This window comes from Mustela nigripes, chromosome 5 (assembly GCF_022355385.1).
Source record: "Mustela nigripes isolate SB6536 chromosome 5, MUSNIG.SB6536, whole genome shotgun sequence".
NCBI lineage: Eukaryota > Metazoa > Chordata > Mammalia > Carnivora > Mustelidae > Mustela > Mustela nigripes.
Window position 1 is genome coordinate 37,574,520 of NC_081561.1, and position 21,887 is coordinate 37,596,406.

The following is a 21,887-nucleotide window of genomic DNA, read 5'->3' on the forward strand; positions in this document are numbered from 1 at the left end:
AGGACAGAAGACTAGCCCTTTTGGTGGAAGGGTAGGGAGAGAGTACCTGCTAACTCCCTAAATTTCACCCTCATGTTTCAGACCCTGAGCAGGAAATTAGGGAAATTCGCAGACGCTCCAGCGCCAGGTGATAGATCAGCAAGGGTAGGGCTAAGAAATTGAGGACTCTCAAAAAGGCTGGAAGGGGTGGGGTGGGCTTTCCGCTCCAGAGCTTTTCAGCACGCCCTCACACAGAATGCGCCATGGGAGGGATTTGTGAACGAGACTGGGAAAGACAAACAATCGAGAGAAGATGGGCTCAGAAATTATTTATCATGGCCTGGCAGGGGGGAAAGGCTTTCCTGCTGCTTTTGCAAGCACCTCCCTGGGACGTGAGCCTGGCTCCTCTTCTTCCCGGTACATTAAAGACAGCCAGGAACTCGGCTAGTAGGTCTGCTAGACAGAAAAAGTCCCAACTATGCACAGCTGTTTACTTGTTTTCCTGGCACTGTCATGGTTCTATATGTCTGGGTATATCTCGTTGATGTTGATTGCGCCGTGTTTATACATCTGGGAGGGCCAACCCCTCCCCGTCGGCTGTGTCGAATGGGATTTCTTCAGGCGGAGCAGCGAGGAAGCCACGGGCTGGACTCCGGGGACCCACCGTTCTATTTCCACTTGGTCACTTGCTACTGACCTCGGAGAAATCACTTTAAACTCTGAGCCTCAGGTTTCTCAGCCATAAAATGAAGGTGATTCCACTTTCCAGGCCTCTTTAAAAGGATCGTCGGGAGGGTCAAACGGAATAATTCTGATGGCAGTGAACTGTGAGGAAATGGGACTCCAAATTACTGAGGGGAAAAATAAGTTAAACCTACTCAGCTGGAGTTTCAGGACCCCCCCCCCCCCATGATCTCACTGCAGGCAGGCAGCAACCGTTTGAATGGATTCTTTCTCATGGACCATCTCACAAGCCAAACACCTATGCGTCGCACCCTTCCGTCTCCCAGGGCTTCTATTGATTTTTGCTTTCCATTGGAAGCGTTTTTTGCTGCCGCTGTCGGGTTCACACCTCAGCACACTAATCTTGCAGTTGGGGACCAGAAAAGGGGTCTTTTACCCTCTCCGCCTTTCTCCCCTCACTCCCCACCCTAGGTCTCCCGAGTTTTTCGCACGTGAGTGGGGTTTCCTGGCTGATCTCTGAAGACCTTGCAGTATTTCAGGAAGCTAAGAGCGTGCGGAGATCAGCTAACGAGCTTCCAGCCCTTCCCGCAGGTCGTGCAGCCCCGCGGGGACCCTCCTCCCGCTCCTCCCGCGGTGCAGCCGCTGCCTCCGGAGCTAGCTCTCGGGGCCGTCCGCGGCAGACCCCGCGGAGAGCCGGGGCCCCCCTCACAACCTCCCCCTCGCAGCCCCTCTCCGCCAGTAGCAGCGCTGCTGTCTTCCCACAGGAGGACTGGGAGGACGCTGGAGTCTGCAGCGCCCCCGCCCCCTCGCTTTTTCTTTCTTTCCTTGCGTTGGGATCTTGCTGCCGGAGCCTGGAGAGGTTCTGAGAAGAGAAGAGAAAAGGACGGGAGTGCAGGCTTCCGCTGCGGCGCGCGAACAGAGCGGGGGGCTCCGGCGTCCCCTCCCGGTCCTCGCCGCCCCGGCTGGGATGTGACCAAGGAGAGCCCTCAGCGCCTGCCTCCCGCCCTCGAAGGTGCCCCCCGGAGAGCGCATTGGGAGCACCGCTGGAGTCCCTGCGCCCGCAGCGCCGCGGGACGGGAGTGGCAAGGAGCCCTGGGGCCGGTTCCCAGCTCCCACTCTTCAGAAAGAGCGGCCGGGGAGCACCGCTTTCCTGGCGCTCGGCACAACTCCGGGGCCAGCAGCGCGCGGCTGGACAGAGTCCCGCTTCCCGCCGACTCACCGGGAGCGGGGGACAGCGCCTGCCCGCCTGCGCTCTCTGTAGCCCTAGCTTCTCGGCACCTGCGCCGATTCCCCACGCCAAGGGGCTGAGCCCCGTGGCTCCCGGCCCCCGCAGCCTCCTCCGACCCCATGGAGAACGCGCCCGCCGCGGCTTCCTGAGTGCGGGCGCCGTCGCCGTCCAAACCGCGCGCTGGGTCCTCCATTCCGCCCCTCTTAGGGGCGTCCGAGAGGCCAAGGAAGAGCGCACCATGAAGTCCGTGCTGTTCAGCCGCTTCTTCATCCTCCTGCCCTGGATCCTAATCGTCATCATCATGCTCGACGTGGACACGCGCAGGCCCGCGCCCCCGCTCACCCCGCGCCCCTACTTTTCTCCCTACGTGGTGGGCCGCGGGGGCGCCCGACTCCCGCTCCGCAGGGGCGGCCCCGACAGCGGCCACGGGCGCGGCTGGGAGAAGCGCAACGACTCGCGACCACAGCCACAGCCGCAGCCGCGGCCGCGGCGCGAGCCGCCTCTGCCCACCATCTATGCCATCACGCCCACCTACAGCCGCCCGGTGCAGAAAGCCGAGCTGACCCGCCTGGCCAACACTTTCCGCCAGGTGGCGCAGCTGCACTGGATCCTGGTGGAGGACGCGGTGGCGCGCAGCGAGCTGGTGAGCCGCTTCCTGGCGCGGGCCGGGCTGCCCAGCACTCACCTGCACGTGCCCACACCGCGGCGCTACAAGAGGCCCGGGCTGCCGCGCGCCACGGAGCAGCGTAACGCCGGTCTCGCCTGGTTGCGCCAGAGGCACCAGCACCAGCGCGCGCAGCCGGGAGTGCTCTTCTTCGCCGACGACGACAACACCTACAGTCTGGAGCTGTTTCAGGAGGTAGCGGCAGGCCCGCCCCAGCTTGGGGGGTTGGGGGGTACACCGGTGGGGCCTCGGGGCCAGCCGGGTTGCGACTGCACTTGGGAGTTCTCACTTCTCTGTACTCCCATTCGGGACTGCAGGTGGAGTGCTCCTCGCGGGCGGCCTGCAGCCTCCAGGTGCCCCGGTGTGTTTACGCGGGCCATGGGGGTGGAGAGTGGACGAGAGGACCGCTGTGGCTCGGGAGAGGGAGTGTGGCCAGGGGCTTCGCAGTCCCCCTGGTCCTGAGATTGAGCCGAGCGAGTAGCACAGGTGAGGCGCGAGGGTGTTTCCAGCAGCAAGGCTCTGGTTGGCTTGAGGATGCAGCCCAGATGGCAGGGAGAGCCTCTGGGGGAGGCACGCTGTCAGGAACAGGTGTCGCAGGGACCCAGCTCATTGCAGGCGGTCTTGGTGTACTTCCGAGTCTAGAACCATAACCGGGAGGAAGGTGGAGATGGTGACTAAAAATCAGCCCGGAGACAAACTTCTCTTACAGTCTGCTGGCACGGAAATGGTTATTAGAGGAAACTGACTTCTCCGGGGTGTATGTGAGCCCAGCCTCTGTCTCTTCTTGCACGACGCAAAAGCCCTTTCTGATTCTGGGGATTGCCTCTTTTTCGAGGAAAACCTCTGGTAAATGAGTTGAGACTCTTCTGCCCTGTGGTTATGTCTTTCCGCAGCCCAAATTATCAGGCAGACAGCCCCATTCTTCTTCTCAGCCTTTCTCTAAGGCCTCCCTCTGGCCAGTTAGCCAAGCCACTCTCGCACCTGCCCATTGCATCCTAGTGCTCCTTGTGAGGTCCTGGGTGCAGCGCGGTCCCCTGCTGCCGAAATGGCTCTTTTCCCTCTGAGGTCAGTCGTGTACAGAGCCCACAGGAGTTTAGGACAGGTGTTACTGCTTGAGGCTGGTATCTTGCAGTCTGTGTATGTTCTGTGAATGGGTCCAGATTGCATGGTTTTCACTCTTCTTCCTTATACACAAGGATACCTGGGAGAAAACAAAAACTTGGATTCTTTGACACTTGGTGGAACTGTTGCTTTCCTCTGCCCCAAATTCCCTGACCTGCTTCTGAGACTCCATCACATCCCCCACCATGCCAAGTAAACCAGACAATCTGTGTGTCAGATTGTCACAACGTCACACCCCACGACTTTATCCTAATATTTGTTTGGCTTTCTTAACCTCAGGACAAAGTGACTTTGCACCCTTTCAGTTTAATTTTTCTGCATATGTGGCGTTTGAGAATTATTTTTTTTTTAAGGGCAGTTGCCACCTTCATTTCTATCCATCCTCTCCTTCATGCTTTCCATCCTTTCTTCTCCAAATTTTTGCAGTGTAGGGCTTTCTTTCCATGTTCCTTCAGAAGAAATAGATAGACTTGACATTGTAGGGGGTAGTCTTTCTTATAAATAAGATTAGAGCTACAATCTGATTTTTTTTTTTAAGTTGGGCTTTAATTTTGATCCTGCTTACATATTCTTTCCCCAAAAGATACGGTGGTTTGTATTCTGAAGCAAAGACCTTTACATTTTAATACACCATAACTTTAAACTCCTAAGTCTTTTTCCTTTCTTTTCTTTTCTTTTTTGGATGTTGCCTTACCTGTAAGAATGTGTAGTCTTGTATACATAATGCACATCAGCACATCATCACTAGTCAACTTTTTAGGGGGATGGGCTGTGAAGGGGGAGTGACTTTTCAGTTTCTCTCCAGTTCTGGCCCATTTGGTGGAAGGGGTTAGATGACTGGAAGAGCTGGCATTACAAGCAGTGAAACAATTGAGCACAGTCTTCCTTTGATGCTTCCCAAACTGAAAGGAAGGCTTGTTGGGGAGGGATATTAAAGCAGCAAGAGAAAAAAAACACTAGATTTTTTTTTTCATGGTCCATTGGAAAAAAGGAAAGAATATAGAGGAGGAAAGGGTGAAGAGAAAAAATAGTAGTGGCCCAGAGGAAACTATAAAGGGAAAAACAGGCAAAACTTACAAGACACTAACATTTTGTACAGTTGGAAGTAATGAAAAAAATCGAACTTATTTTAAGAGCATGTGCAACTCTTTTTTAATGGAGAGGTGCCAAGTGGTACAAAATGTACAATAGAAGGACTGTTTAAAAACGCAATACCCATGATACACTTGGAATTGAAATGCTGTAGCTCCCAGAGGCCACTCCCAGACCGTCATTTCAAGACCAGTCCCTTTCTCTACCACCTCTCATGCTCTCCCACACACAGTGTTTTTGGACAGAGTGGGCATCTGTTCACCATGCATATATGTTGATACATTCAGCTTTCCTTTTTGCAATGCATTCTTCTCCTTGTAAGGCAAGCGATATTGAACTCTCTAAAAAGTGAGGTTCGTGGATTTATGCATCCTTGGATTTGTGCAGTAATGGGGTGGCCTGCCTTATACCCATTCAAAGATTAATGATTCCTTGTGGATTATAGTCTAGACATTGTTCTCTTGGAGAACCAGTAGGACTAGATAAAACATCTAAAAACTGCAACCCCTTGGGGGAAGGGAAGATGCTGATAAAGGATGCTGTTGGGGTGAGGCATGTAGATCTCAGTCCTCTACATTGTGCATCCACACAAATTAGTTTTTAAGTAATTCATGGTACTTAAGGAGAGAATGTCCCAAGTCAGGCTTCATCTTTTATTCATAGTGCTTCTCATTTCCATGGTTGATGTTAATGTAGATAAGATAAAAGGAGGAAAATGAACCAGGTACAAATTAGCTCGCTAAGCATTGGCTGCAAATGAAGGAAACTAAAAGATGAAAGGTCTCCAAATTAAATTAAAGGCGCAACAGGCAATCTGTGTTCAATTATTCCTCCCTGGTTACTGGAGAGCTGCTTTCTTCTTCCATACAGCTAACTGATTTTCAGCTTCCATTCTCAACTGAGCTATGCTGCCAGGAAAGAAGTATTTGCTACCTTCATGGCCAAAGGCACTTGCAAATGAAGCTCAGGGGGAGTGGTAGCCACAGAAACTGGGCTGTCCACGGCAGGAGATGGACAGAGCTTTTCAGGTTTGCAGTATCCCAGCAGGTCTTTCTGCTCTTCCTGTGGCCCGGATGGGGTTGTACGCTGCAGACCATAGGTAATCCTGCCTGCCGGAGCACCTCATCTGTCTAACCCTCCGGAAAAGCTTATTTGTGAAGGATTTAAGCTCATTTAATACAAGCTACACCTGCAGATAAATGTGGCTCTCTATCTAGTCCTATTTTCAATATCACTATTGATGAGACTTCTGTTCTCCACTAGAAAACCTTCCAGTATTTGCTGAGTTTAAAGCTGGTGCTTTTCAGGTGAAGTTGCTTTCACCTTTGGCAATCAATTGAATCGAAAGGTTAAAAAAACAGTCCTTTCCCAGCAAGAAGAAAAAACTTTTGAAAATTTAACTTTAATTTTAATGAGCAAAGACTGGAAGACAGGCCAACTGTGAGACATTTAAGAGGGGACGTGAAAGGGCTCAGTTAATGAGAAGGCGTCTTGAAGATGCCTTTCTGGCAAGCAGTGAACTAAAGAGGCCCTTTGTTTCGATTTTTCTGTTGGGTGCAGTTAAGCTATTCGTGAGCTGGGCAGGTGGAGGAGTTGAGGCTTAATTTTCTGTCTCATTCCTTTCCTAAAGCATCAGTATGCTCCCCTCTTTATATGCTGCTTATTGGAGCCACGATCCAAAGGATTTTCAAATTTGCAGTGTTTGGCACTTTCCCCCAAGTAGTAAATTTTGCCTGTTTCCGGAAAGGAGACCAGAGAGCTATCTTTACTTTTACCTTTGATACAGTTACTTAGTGTGGGCTAGTAATCTTTTCCAAAGTGAAGAAATCCAGAAGAATCTCTTAGGTGTAGCATAAAATGACTATTTTACCTGAAATGTGCCCTTTGTGTTTTATTTCTCCCCATCTAAAACCATATTAATAATCATGTTGTAGGGCTGATGAAACGTGAAAATTTTCTAAAAGTGTGTGTATAAAACTGCAGCCAATTTTCTTTGTCAGTGTTAAATCTAAAGATTTTCTGTATTCAGCCCTGACTGTATAGTACTTGAGTTAGGGCTGATTTTTGAGTTTTCAGTGAAGACCAGCTTTCATTTGGATTTTGATATTTTAATGGACCAGATATAACAATTTGGGTTTAAAAGACATTCTCTCTTCTGCCTCTTCTTGTTGTCTTTTTCCATCATTCTTTGTCCTCCAGCCTACTTTTCACTGATTATCCTTTCTCAAGAATCGCCATAAAGACATGCCCGGATTATTGTTTGGTGCAATGAACGTGTCTCTTTTAAACATTTAGACTGTTGTCTCCTGCTTCTTGGAAACTATAGTGGGTGACTCCATTTTCTTCTGTCTACTCCACTTGCCTCTAAATTACAAGCTGGTAAATTTTCTCTTGTGTGAACAGTAATGGAATAGTAATTGCTTTTAAGGCATGCTACAAAAGCAAAATAGAAGAACCAAAGTCAATAGCCTTATTCATTAACTATTCCAGGTGGTATTCAAGTAATGCTTTTTTTTTTATACAGAATTCAATAATGTTCAGATATGTCTATTCAAACATTTTGAAGTCTGAGGAAATATTTACTCAGTCTGTATAGTTAACACATTATATACTCGATTTGCAATGCTGTTGAAGCATGATATTTAGGTTTTGCATGGATCTCAAGTCCCCCTTCCAAAACACAAATAAAATTGTTACACCAGTCCATAGGTAGGCAGGTAAGTAAGTAAGTAGGTAGGTTTAGAACAGATTTCCAATTCACAGCAATAAATGAAGGTAATCCATTTTTCGTCCCTGGTAGTTCTTGTGCATAATTTGAAATAAATGTTAAAATACTCTTTACTGGGATGCCTGCATGGCTCAGTCAGCCAAGTGTCTGCCTTCAGCTCAGGTCACGATCTTAGGGTCTTGGGATCGAGTCCTGTGTCGGACTCCCCGTTCAGCAGGGAGCCTGCTTCTCCCTCGGCCTGCTGCTCCCTCTGCTTGTGCACTCTCTCTCTCACTGACAAATAAAATCTTTAAAAAATGAAATAAAATACTCTTTACCATGGATACAAGCAGAATGTAGTTGACATCAGTTGAGCACTTCACTATGGGCCAGGAATGACTCTTAGTGTTTGAAATTCTTCGTTCCTCACAACAGCCCCTGAGGTAGGTACTGGTATGTTCCTGTTCTTTCGTCCGACTGCTGATGTTTAGGTCTGAGCATAGTACTTCGGTGAGCACAGATTTTTACAAGCGCAGCAGGAACCCAATATAGTCATTTACTCTAGTAGAATTGGTATCCCTATTTCATAGTTGAGTAGAAATGCCTAGAATTAACTTGAACAGGTCATGCAGGTCGTTAATTCTGAACAGGTTCAGAGACAGAATTTAGAGTCCAGGTCCTCTGGTTCTAGAGCCTGCACTTTTTTTTTTTTTTTTTAAGATGGATGTATTCTGGGAGAGATGGGAGGAGCAGAGGGGAAGAGAGCATGGAGCCCAGCACGGGACTCCCATGTCATGACCCGGAGATCACCACCTACATGGAAACCATGAGTCAGGCACATCCAGGTGCTCCTGGAGCCTGCGTTTTTTTTTTTTTTTTTTTTTTTAACCTTTCTGAGGCTTATCTCATTTAACATGTGCAGTCAGATGGAAATATGTCATTGTGGTGAGTAAAGCATTTGATCAATAGTATTTTTTTTTTTTTAAAGACTTAGTTATTTTAGAGAGAGGGAGAGTGAGAGCAGAGGAAGGGGCAGAGGAAGAGCATCTCAAGCAGACTTCCCTCTGAGCACAGAGCCCAAGGCGAGGTTTTATCTCACAATCCTGAGATCCTGACCTGAGCAGAAACCGACAGTCAGGTGCTTAACCAACTGAGCCACACCCAGGTGCCCCTCCGCAGGAGTATTCTAACATTGTTGCTGTCTGCTGCCACACTTAAACTCAGGTCTTGTCCTCTTGGATGTATGACGTATCAACTTCCAGTTTCCCTTTTTGACCTTTTCCCCTCCTAATACCATTTGATCTTATGAACATTTTATTTCATCTCACATTTTATTTATAGCCCACTGGATTTTTGTTTTGTTTTTTCAAGTCAGGTGAAAACTGCTAAGTTAGTATATAAACTGTAGCCTTTTGTACATACACACACACACACACACACACACACACACACACACGTAGTGGTTTTTAAAACTATTGTGAAAAAGGATCATTTCTATAAGAAGATAAAGCATTAAAATTAATTTTTCCCTCACTCAATATATACACCTCAGCAACTCTAGCTTCTGAGCACACTTGTTTTCAGGACGGGCAGGACTGAATGGACGAGGAAGTACTGGGGTAGAATGGGGGTCAGGGACAGTACTGAGGTATTTCACATGGGAGGAGCTGGGGACCCGAGTCAGTCTGAGCTGAGTTCATGCAGGATAGGACAGCTGCTGGCTGCGCTCTCCCCCAGGCTGAGGCAGCTCCTCCCTGAGCACAAAGGCGCACCTGCCGGAAGCTTCCGCTAGTGTGCTGCTCATGCTGGCCAGTGATGGCCCACACCGTCAGGTTCACAAGACTGGTTGCTTGTTGGTAGAAGGCTTAAGTGTCTTGTCCGTTATTTTGGGGGGGGGGGAGGAGGATTAGGAATTTCCCTGCATTAAAAACAAAATGAATAAATCATTGGTTGAGTCTGCATGTTGGGAAAACCCTGCAGATGTCTATGCTGGGGGCGGTGATCAATCAGGTTCTCTACCACAAGTCAGATTATTTGGTCTTTTCTTTAAAATAACTGACAACTTAAAAGAGTTGCCCCCCCCCCCCCATCTCCAGCAGGGAAAAGAGAACTTTAAATAGTACAGTATGGGGATGCCGAGTGGCTCAGTCTGTCAAGCATCTGCCTTCGGCTCAGGTCATGATCCCTGGGGTTCTGGGATCAAGTCCCACATCCGGCTCCCTGCTCAGCAGGAAGAGTGCTTCTCCCTCTACCTCTGCCTGTCACTCCCGTTCTGTTGCTCTCTCTCTGATAAATCACTAAAATCTTTTAAAATAAATAAATAGTAAAGTATATTACATGCAGAAACTAAGACAGTCATTCCTTCCATCTGAAAGGCAGGTATTTATAAATTGCATTTTCATCTCTTTCATGAAAGCTGAATTTGCTAAATGCTGAACATTCTCCATTAACTGAGATTTTAGTTATCTAAAATAATTGTATCTTAACAGTAACAGTGTATAGCTCTGCAAGATTCCTTCCACCTACTTGAGCTTAAACATTACCACATTGAGAAGATATTTGAATATAATTAGAATGCTTTCTCTCCACTTAACAAATGTTCATTGAGCATCTACTGTGTGCTAGGTACTATGCTTTGTCAAGGCAGAGAGTAATACAGCTGTGAGCAGAGAGGGTGCATCCCAGTCCTCACAGATCAAATGTCTGGACTAAATACTAATGCTAGGATCGGTGCCTGTTGAGGGAAATGCAGATGCCTGCGATCATAGAGCAGAGACAGCTAATGGGGTTGTAGTATGGAGTGATTATAGAGGAAGTGACATTTGAACTGAGACCTAAAGGTTGATGGCACCTAGTGGGTAACAGGGCAGGGAGCAAGACCCCTCCCAGGGGACAGAGCCATAGTTCACCTGAGCAAAGAGGGTGTGTGAATATCCAGAGAACAGGAAGATCTCCTTGACAACAGGGCATGGGATGGGAGGAGTAGGCAGCCGCATCCCCATCTCCTGCATGCCAAGTGAGACACTTAGTTCTGGGAGAAGAGTTGGCATCTCTCCCCAGGCCTGTCCTATAAAGAAAAAAGTCTTCATTTTTGGTGTAAACCTGTGGCTTTGAAAGGTCTGTGCATAGCAGTGTACGGAGAATGCTTTCATTTGTTCCCATCTGGTTTTCAGATCACCCACCAGGCAAGTTCTTTGACCTTTCATTATTTATTTATTTATGTATTTTTAAAGATTTTTGTTTATTATTTGACAGAGAAAGAGAGCGAGTGAGCCAGCATAAGCATGGGGAGCAGGAGAGGGAGAAGCAGGCTCCCTGCTGAGCAAAGATCTGAGAGACAGGGCTCCATCCCAGGACCCTGGGATCCTGACCTGAGCTGAAGGCTGCGGTTCAATCGACTGAGCCACCCAGGTGCCCCTTACATAGTAACTTAAAGATAAATGTGGCCTCTGTGCTGACGCTAAGAGCTTTCATGCTGAAAAGGAGAGAGAGAGAAAGCCCGTGAATATTCTCTTCACACTCCAGAGGCTGGTGCGCAGCTCAGGTAGGTAGGAGTTAAAGGAGTTAGAGAGCCCCGGGTGCAAATGCGGCTTTACCACTCAGTGGTTGCAGGATTTTGGCAAAAGCTGCCCGCCTCATAGGATAGCTGTCTAAGAACTGACCTATTGCAAGTTATAAATATTAGTTCTTTTGCCCTTGTTCTCCTGTGTGGGTGACTGCCCCCGTTGAGAGGTATATCAAACAGCTGCTGCACTGTTTCGTTGGTTAGATGTCTCCAAATACTTGGTTCTGCGATCTGGACTGTGCCTCTGGGGCCGAGGAGGAGGTGCAGGTGCCTGACTTTCCCCAATTAGTCTGTACCCAAGTGGGACTACATAAATCGGGTGTCTTGGCTACACCACTGGGTGTTACCACAATGATTAGAGGGACAAGAGTTAAACGGGGCTTGATACAAAGAGTCCTGGGAGGATGCAAGAGAATAAAAAGCATCTTAAAGGACATTTTCGGTTGAGAGGACGCGGAAGGCCAATTCTCCTGTGGGTTAAGAGGTCTGAAGCTGATTCCTGCGTGTGTGAAAGCTAGGAAGTTGGCCTGCAGGTAGCTCAGAGCAGGTCCTAGATGTGATTTTTAGCTACTTGGTAGTTCTAGGGCCTAGCTTGGACCCCAAGCTTGTTATAGGATAGATTGTTGCTGGCACAAATGAATCAGAGATAGTGTGTTACAAAGGAGATGGCAAATTACAAGGGAAGAAGACAATGAATCTATTTTTAAAGCACGAGATTACAAGCAATAGCTTGGTTTTTAAGGTCATTTGCTAGGGCCGGGAAGGTCAGGAGAATTCTCTTTCCAGTACCTATTGCAGAAGGCAGAGAGGATCCCTTTTGACCACCTCACCTTGTGCCCAACCCTCTCCAGCCTCAACTGGGACACTGAACTGGCCTTGAGCTGGCCGGCAATATTGGGAAGTCTACCCTCAGCTTGTTTTCTCTTTTTTCAAACACTGCTTACATTTTCCTAAGTAAAAAGCTTACAAAGCTTTTGAAGCTTGTCTCCTGCCAGAATGGGGCATGTAGCAGTTGGAGTGGGGTGTGTGTGTGTGTGTATGTGTGTGTGTGTTTACCCACAAGTCCCCTCATTGCTTCCTTGCCTGCAAATGCTGTGAGTACTGTCCCTGTTCATTCTTCGTAGACCCTGCACCTTCCAGATCGCGCTCACACAAGAATCGTCACACCTAGTGGTCTGGTAGGATGATCCTCACCTAACTCCTGAAAGAATTTAGTAAAATTGTACGCTCTCTAGGATGTTTACAAATTGATGTCTAAATTTTTAAAATCACTTAAAATGCTTGCAAAGCATGTAAGTTTTATTGAATTGTAAGTACGGACATTTATTAATGAAAACTACATACAGTGGATATTATAAAAACTAGAACAGTTTTATACTCGACATCTTTTGACTAGTATGTTTTCCAGTAACATCTGGAAATTTTATATTGTTCCTTTTTCTAATTTCCATTCTCCCTCAGAATTTTATCTCAGCACAATATTTTAAGGTCCAAGATCCTTTATTGATCCTCTAGTCACACATAGGTGCAGGAACAAATGATTATAGATAGAATTTCAGTTTTTAAACAATTCCTATGGCTATAAACTAAGGTCTTAAAAATTCTTTAAGATTGAGTTAACACTGCGATTAGTAGCAGTAAACAAGGAATCAAAACAACATAAATGCCATGCACATGAGTACATATCATTTTTGCAAAATTGTTACTAACTTATAGTAAAAAAGCACATAAATGTTGCCAACTTAGATAATTAACTCTTAAGCATAAAAGCTACATTTATTGGAAACTGGATTCTTAATGATATGGATGGAGCATTTTATTGTTGCTATCTCTTCACTGATGAATATTACTGATTGCTAGAAAGAGATAGGATTTAACATAATTCTGTTCTCATTAGGTCAACCTTGTCTACATAAAGAGGTAAATAAGATGGAAAGCATTTTCTTGTAGTGGCGTTCTTCCGTTTTTTGAACTCTCAAGCTCTAAGCCAAAAACCATATGGTGATCTCTCAGCAAAAAAGAAAATTTAATGATCTTCTGATGACATTAGGTCTCCTTCAATTTTGTTGAAAGCAAATAATTAGAAACCTCTCATCTTCCAAAGGGATTTATTACCCATTCATTAAAGACATTAACTTTCTTAATAAAGACAACAATGTTTCTAATTACCTTTGTTTAGTGCCCTAGAGATTTGACCATGGTGAGATAGTACATGTACTGTGATTCAGGATGAGTGAGAAGTTGGCTGTTTTCTGTGCAGCGGGAGAGGAGCAGAGGGAAGAAGAACCTCCCCCTCTCCCCAAGAACTGAGTTTTAGGAAAGCAGGTAAGAATGCTGAGGGTCTGGGAATTTCTTCCCTTCATTCGGGGACCATGCTCCCCAAGTCTGAAAACTGCAGTTTTGGTAGAAAGAGCACTAAGTTAGGAGTGGAGAATGTGTGTTCCTCCCTCATGGCCTCAGGGGAACTGAACTCTTGTTTTCTGATGGCTTGCTGTGTGCTCGGCCCTTCCTGAGTGTTTGGGTGTGTACGCTGCTATTCAATTTTCATGGTATCTCTGAGGCACGAGCTATGCAGCCTATCTTACAAATGAGGGAAAGTCCTAATACTCAGTTGCCTTACAGGGTCTGATATGACTGTAGGTAGTTGTGAGATTTAAGTGGGCTGACGTACCTGGAGAGTGAGCCAATAGGGCAACTTCCCTAACCATTCGGACATAAGCTTCTCTCAGAAGTTGGTGGCCAGAGGAGCAGTGGAAATGTTCCAAAAGGCAGAATGTCAGAAAACCCTGAGCCACCATGACTGTACCGACCCTGACAGTCTCTGTGGCCTCAAGATGCTGCCGTCAGCTGATGGGAATGGGAATTTCAGTATGATCCATGTGTGGATGTGTTGTTGATCATCTAAATAAACTTGGCATTGCAGGATTGAAATGCCAGTGTCAATTTTAAAGGTCAAATGACAGTTTGGGGATATTTTTATAACTTTGGAAAGTTCTTCAGCTACATCTGTTCACACTGGCAAAAGTGCTAGAGACCTCCCCAGGGAGTCTTTTCTGTTGGGGGTGCTGCAGCCTTGCCTTGCAGAAAAGTTCTATTATGCACAGTCATTGGAGCTGGTATTTGGGCCTCAAGTCCTATGAATTGTTTTCATTTTTCTTGAATGGTTCTATTTAACTATTTACCTATTACCTTTCATTCCTGCTGGATATACTGAAAGGATAAGCTCTGTGATTTTTTACTTTTATGTTCTTGTTTTCCTTTTTAAGGATTTTTCTAAGTTTTTCTTTAAATTCCAGTTAGTTGACATACAGTGTAATATTAGTTTCAGAGGTACGACATAGTGATTCCACGCTTCCATACATCACCCATCGCAACAGGAGCCCTCCTTAATCCCCATCACCTGTTTCACCCCCCCCCCCCCCCACACACACACAGCCCCGCTGGTAACCATCAGTTTGGTCTCTATTGTAAGGAAACTGTTTTCTGGGTTTGCTTCTCTGTTTTTCCCCCTTTGCTCATTTCTTTTGTTTCTTCAGTTCTGCATATTAGTGAAATCATATGGTCTTCATCTTTCTCTAATTTCACTTAGTATTATCCTCTAGCTCCTCTAATTTCACTTAGTATTATCCTCTAGCTCCATCCATCATTGCAAATGGCAAGATTTCATTTTTATGGCTGACTAATATTCCATTGTATGCATATACCACATCTTATGTATCTGTTCATCAGTCAGTGGACACTTGGGCTGTTTCCATAATTAGGCTAACGTAGGTAATGCTGCTATAAAGATTGGGGTGCATGTATCCCTTTGAATGAGTATTTTCATATTCCTTGTATAAATACCCAGTCGTGAATTTGCTGGATTATAGGGTAGTTCTATTTTTAACTTTTTGAGGACCGTCTGTACTGTTTTCCAGGGTGGCTGCTTCAATTAACATTCCCACCAACAGTGTAAGAGGGTTCCCCTTTCTCTGAATCCTTGCCAGCATCTGTTGTTTCCTGTGTTGTTGATTTTAGCCATGCTGACAGGTGTGTGAGGTGGTATCTCATTGTAGTTTTGACCTGTACTTCCCTGATGATCAGTCATGATGAGCATCTTCTCAAGTGTCTTTTGGCCATCAGTATGTGTTCTTTAGAAAAATAACTATCCATGTCTTCTTCCCATTTTTAATTGGATTGGTCATTTTTTTGGGTATTGAGTTTTAGAGATTCTTTATGTATCTTGGATATTAACCCTTTATCAGATATTTAATTTGCAAATATCTTGTCCCATTCCATAGGTTGCCTTTTAGTTTTGTTAATTATTTCCTTCACTGTGCAGAAGTTTTTTATTTTGATATAATTGCAGTAGTTTATTTTTGCTTTCATTTCCCTTGCCTCAGGAGACCGATCTAGAAAGAAGTTGTTATGGCCAATGTCTAAGAAATTACTGCCTGTGTTCTTTTCTAGGATTTTTGTGGTTTCAGGTCTCACATTTATTTCTTTCATCCATCCATTTTTAATTTATTTTTGTGTTTGGTGTAAGAAAGTGGTCCAGTTTCATTCTTTTGCATATTGCTGCCCAGTTTTCCCAACACTGTTTGTTGAAAGGACTGTCTTTCCGCATTGGATATTCATTCTTGCTTTGTCAAAGATTAATTGACCATATTGTTGTGGGTTTTCTGAGTTTTCTATTCTGTTCCATTGTCTGTTTTTGTGCCATCACCATACATACAGTCTTGATCAATGTAACTTTGTCATAGAGCTTGAAGTCTGGAATTATGATGCCTCCAGCTTTGCCTTTCTTTTTCAAACTTGTTTTGGCTATTTGGAGTCTTTTGGGTTTCCATTCAAATTTTAGGATTATTTGTTCTAGCTCTGTGAAAAATGCTGTTGGTATTTTGATAGGGATTACACTAAATGTGTAGATTGCTTTTGGTAGTATAGACATTTTAATAATTGTTCTACCAATCCATGAGCATGGAATGTCTTTCCATTTTTTAATGTTATCTCTTTTTCTTTCATCACTGTTTTAAAGTTTTCAGAGTTTTGGTCTTCCACCTCTTTGGTTAGGTTTATTCCTAGGTATCTTATAACTATTGGTGCAATTGTAAATGGGATTTATTGCTTAATTTCTCTTTCTGCTGCTTCAATATGGCTGTATAGAAATGCAACAGATTTCTGTATATTGATTTTTGTATCCTGTGATTTTACTGCATGTATCAGTTCTAGCAATTTTTTTTGGTGGAGTCTTTTGAGTCTTCTACAGAGAGTATCATGTTGTCTGCAAATAGTGAAAGTTTAAGCTCTTCCTTGCTGATTTGGATGCTTTTTATTTATTTGTGTTGTCTGATTGCTGTAGCTTGAACTTTCATTACTGTGTTAAATATCAGTGGGGAGAGTGCACATCCCTGTCTTGTTCCTGACCGTAGAAGAAAAGCTGTCAATTTTTCCTCACTGAGGATAATATTGGCTGTAGGTTTTTCATATATGGCCTTTACTATGTTGAAATCACGTTCTGTGTAACTTACTTTGTTGAGGGTTTTTTACCATGAATGAAGGTATTACTTTGTCAAATGCTTTTTCAGCATCTAATGAAAGGAACGTATGATTCTTACCATTTCTTTTATTAATGTGGTATATCACATTGATCAATTTGCAAGTGTTGAACCACAACTTGCAACCCAGGAATAAATCCCAGTTGATCATGGTAAATGGTTTTTGTAATGCATTGCTAGATTTGGTTTGCTGGTATTTTATTGAGAATTTTTACATCCATGTTCATCAGGGATATTGGTCTATAGTTCTCTTTTTTAGTGGGATCTTCATCTGGTTTTGGTATTAGGGTAATGATGATTTCATAGGATGGATTTGGAAGTTTTGCTTCCTTTTTTATTTTTTGAAAGAGTTTGAGAAGAATAGGTATTTACTCTTCTTTAAATGTTTGGTAGAAATCACCTGTGGAACCATCTGACCCTGGACTTTTGTTTGTAGGGAGTTTTTAAGTTACTGATAGAATTGCTTTGCTGTTTGTTGGTCTGTTCAAATATTCTCTCTTCCTGTTTCAGTTTTGATAGGTTATATGCTTCTAGGAATTTATCCATTTCTTCCAGATTGTCCAGTTTGTTGACATAGTTTTTCATAATCTTCTCATATTTGTATTTCTGTGGTGTTATTTCTCCTCTTTCACTTGTGATTTTATTTAACTTTATTTTTTCTCTTTTTGATAAGTGCATCTGGAGGTTTACCAATTTTATTACTTTTTTCAGAGAGCCAGCTACGGGTTCCATTGATATGTTCTATTATTTTATCTATATCACTTGTTTCTGTTTTAATCTTATTTTCTTCTTTCTGCTAGCTTTAGGCTTTATTTGTTCTTTTTCGAGCTCCTTTAACTGTGAGTTTATGTTTGAGATTTTTCTTTTTCTTGAGGTAAGCCTTTATTGCTATATACTTCCTTCTCAGGACTGCCTTTGTTGCATCCCAAAGGTATCAGACCATTATGTTTTCATTTTCCTTTGTTCCCACATATTTTTTAATTTCTTCTTTGATTTCCTGGTTGAGTCCTTCATTGTTAAGTAGCATGTTTCACCTCCATGTATTTGTAGTCTTTCCAAATTTTTCCCTGTGGTTGATTTCTACTTTCATAGGATTGTGGTCAGAAAAGGTGCATGGTATGATTTCAGTCTTTGTATTTGTTGAGGCCTGATTTGTGACCGAATATGTGATCTATTCTGCAGAATGCTCCATGTGCGCTTGAAAAGAACATGTATTCTGCTGTTTTAGGGTGGATGTTCTGACTGTATCTGTTAAATCCATTGGGTCCAGTGTGTCATTCAAAGCCATTGTATCCTTATTGATTTTCTGTTTAGATGATCTGTCCATTGATTTAAGTGAGGTGTTAAAGTCCCTTACTATTAATATGTTAGTTCCTTTATGTTTGCTGTTAATTGTTTTATAAATTTAGGTATTCCCATGTTGGGAGCATATATATTTATAATAATTATATCTTCTTGTTGGATTGTACACTTTATGATTATGTAATGCCCTTCTTTGTCTCTTTTTACAGTTTTTATTTTAAAATCTAGTTTATCAAATATAAGTATTGCTACTTGGCTTTCTTTTGATATCTGTTTGCATGATAAATGAGTCTCTTTTTTTTGAGTTTTTTTTTTAAATTTTAAATTTTTAATTTTTTATAAACATATATTTTTATCCCCAAGGGTACAGGTCTGTGAATCACCAGGTTTACACACTTCACAGCACTCACCAAAGCACATACCCTCCCCAATGTCCATAATCCCACCCCCTTCTCCCAAACCCCCTCCCCCCAGCAACCCTCAGTTTGTTTTGTGAGATTAAGAGTCACTTATGGCTTGTCTCCCTCCCAATCCCATCTTGTTTCATTTATTCTTCTCCTACCCACTTAAGCCCCCATGTTGCATCACCACTTCCTCATATCAGGGAGATCATATGATAGTTGTCTTTCTCTGCTTGACTTATTTCGCTAAGCATGATACGCTCTAGTTCCATCCATGTTGTTGCAAATGGCAAGATTTCATTTCTTTTGATGGCTGCATAGTATTCCATTGTGTATATATACCACATCTTGATCCATTCATCTGTTGATGGACATCTAGGTTCTTTCCATAGTTTGGCTATTGTGGACATTGCTGCTATAAACATTCGGGTGCACGTGCCCCTTTGGATCACTACATTTGTATCTTTAGGGTAAATACCCAGTAGTGCAATTGCTGGGTCATAAGGCAGTTCTATTTTCAACATTTTGAGGAACCTCCATGCTGTTTTCCAGAGTGGCTGCACCAGCTTGCATTCCCACCAACAGTGTAGGAGGGTTCCCCTTTCTCCGCATCCTCGCCAGCATCTGTCATTTCCTGACTTGTTGATTTTAGCCATTCTGACTGGTGTGAGGTGATATCTCATTGTGGTTTTGATTTGTATTTCCCTGATGCCGAGTGATATGGAGCACTTTTTCATGTGTCTGTTGGCCATCTGGATGTCTTCTTTGCAGAAATGTCTATTCATGTCCTCTGCCCATTTCTTGATTGGATTATTTGTTCTTTGGGTGTTGAGTTTGCTAAGTTCTTTATAGATTTTGGACACTAGTCCTTTATCTGATATGTCGTTTGCAAATATCTTCTCCCATTCTGTCAGTTGTCTTTTGATTTTGTTAACTGTTTCCTTTGCTGTGCAAAAGCTTTTGATCTTGATGAAATCCCAATAGTTCGATAAATGAGTCTCTTGTAGGGAGCATATAGATAGATCTTGGTTTTTTTATTTGTTTGTTTTTGTTTTTAATCCATTCTGACACCCTTTTGTCTTTTGATTGGAGCATTTAGTCCATTTACATTCAGAGGAATTATTGATAGCCGTGTATTTACTGCCAATTACTCATTTTGTTGTGGTTTCTGGAGATTTTCTCTGATCTTTCTTTGTCACTTTTGGTCTCTCTTTTGCACTGAGTATTCTTTAATATTTCTTGTAGGGGTAGTTTAGGTCACAAACTCCTATAGTTTTTGTTTGTCTGGGAAACTGTTTTCCCCTTCTTTTCTGAATTATAACCTTGCTGGATGGAATATTCTTAGCTGCAGACTTTTTTCCCATTCAGCACATTGAATATATCATACTGCTCTCTTGGGGCGCCTGGGTGGCTCAGTGGGTTAAGCCGCTGCCTTTGGCTCAGGTCATGATCTCAGGGTCCTGGGATCGAGTCCTGCATCTGGCTCCTTGCTCAGCAGGGAGCCTGCTTCCTCCTCTGCCTGCTCTGCCTGTCTCTCTGTCTACTTGTGATCTCTGACAAGTAAATAAATAAAATCTTTTAAAAAAAAATTTTTAAAAAAATCATACCATTCTCTTTGGCTTGCCAAGTTTCTGTTAAGAAATCTCTAGCTAGCCATATTGGTTTTCCCTTGAAAGTTAAGTTTTTTGTCTTCCTGCTTTTCAGATTTTTTTTTCACTATATCTTACAAATTTAATTACAGTACATCTTGGTGGTATTGATGGGACTTATCTGTGCCTCCTGGATTTGCATGTCTATTTCCTTCCCCAGATTAGGTACATTTTCTGCTATTATTTCTTGAAATAAATTTTCTACCCCCTTTCTCTCCTTCTTTTGGGACTCCTGCAATACTGATGTTATAACATTTATTGGAATCACTGAGTTCCTAAGTCTACTCTCATGTTGCATGATTTTTCTTTCTTTTGTTCAGCTTCATTATTTTGTCTTTTGGGTCACCAATTTGTTCTTCCATTTCTTTCAGCCTGCTGTTCATTGCTTCAAATCTATCTTCAATCTCATTTATTGCATTCTTCATCTCTGATAGATTCTTTTTTAAATCTTTTATCTCTATAATGAGGGTCTCACTAAAGTCATCTTTTCTGAAGCCCATTAAATATCCTTATGATTGTTGCTTTAAATTCTACATAGGTGTGTTACTTATATCTGTTTCTCTTAGATCTCTGGCCACAGCTTTATCTTATTCTTTCATTTGGGATAAATTCCTCTGTCCTGGCATTTTGTCCAGTCTCTGCCTTTTTCTCTGTGTTAGAAAAGCTAGTTATGTCTCCTGCTCCTGAAAGTAATGGCCTTTTGAAGAAGAGGTCACGTAGTGCCCAGGACCTGTCACTTGAAAGAGTATCTCCATTGTGTGTTGCATGTGCTCTACTGTTGTGTTCTGTTTATACCTCTCTCCTTTAGGCCAGTCCTTACCTTGTCTGTCCTTGCCTGCTGTGGGCAGTGTTTGGTCCCTGGCCTGCATGTGGTGAGTTTAAGTAGGTGTGCTCTGGTCTGCTTGTGAAATGAAACCTGACACCACTTCCAAAAGGAAGGAGGCTGTGCAGAACTCTCTGGTCAGGAGATGCAGTGTGGGCATAGGTTTGTGCTGGTCTTCTGGGGAGGGGCCTGTCATGCTGGGACTGAGGCAAACTTGACTGAGAAGAGCAGTTCACCAGAACGCTGGGGTATGGGGCTTGGTATAAGCAAGTTAGGCAGCCAGTGTCTGTGCTGTGCTGCTGCGCACAGGTGGCTTTGTGTTTATGCTGAGGGATGGGGGAGGGAAATGGTGCCAGCCAGCTCCTTTGTTCCCAGAGAGGCACCTCCATGAGTGCTGCCTCTCAGGGACATGCTCTGAGGAGAATGAATAATTTCCCCACTCTGCTCCATGCATTCTTCAGATGACTGTTTCCATACCGTGGGCCCCCAGGTAGTTTGCCTGCCTTCTGTCCTGGAGCAATGCAATGCCCTAAGGGCTTTGTCTTGGCCAAGCTGGCTGACCTTTAAAACTCCAGGCTTTAAGCCCCACTGGTTGCAAGAACTCACAAAATTCAGCCTCTCTCAATTTTCAAGCCAATGGCTTTGGGGAAGTGAGCTCCTTGTGCAGTCCCCTGTGTGCTGCTCTGTCCCCCCTTTACTAGGATCACAGCTCCCTCCTGGTTGTACAGCCTGTAATCCATTTCTCCTTTAAACCATGTCTCTACACTTCCTACCTTCTTCGATGTGACCTCTTCTCTCTCTCTTTAGTTGTGAAGTTCTGTCAGTCTTCAGGTTAGACTGTTTAAGGATTTACAACAAGAGTGTTAAGGATTTAAAAAAACGAGAGTGTTAAGAAGATGGGTTGATGATGCTTGCGATTTCTGTGCACAAAAATAAGGTTTTTACAACAACCCTGGGTTTCCTCTGAAAATCAGTTGATTGTCCTACAGTTTCAAATCTAGGTGTTCATTTGGTTGGCTCTTGTAAATCCAGTGACACTTAAAAGTAAACCCCTTTTCTCTGGTTCTTGTTATATCTTTTTTGCAAATGTGAAGGGCAATGGGGGAGAAGCAAAAATTCAGTGTTTGTGTTTTT

At 43.8% G+C, this 21,887-nt stretch overlaps 1 protein-coding gene across 1 annotated transcript in view; it reads left to right on the forward strand.

Moving 5' to 3' along the window:
* Positions 1-2,028: 2,028 nt before the first annotated feature.
* Positions 2,029-21,887, forward strand: part of B3GAT2 (beta-1,3-glucuronyltransferase 2) — a 76,505-nt gene continuing 56,646 nt past the window's right edge. Inside the window, exon 1 of the mRNA XM_059400166.1 lies at positions 2,029-2,750. Within this exon, the coding sequence (XP_059256149.1) occupies positions 2,130-2,750 (621 nt within the window). The 5' untranslated portion in view covers positions 2,029-2,129. The remainder of the gene's footprint in view (positions 2,751-21,887) is intronic.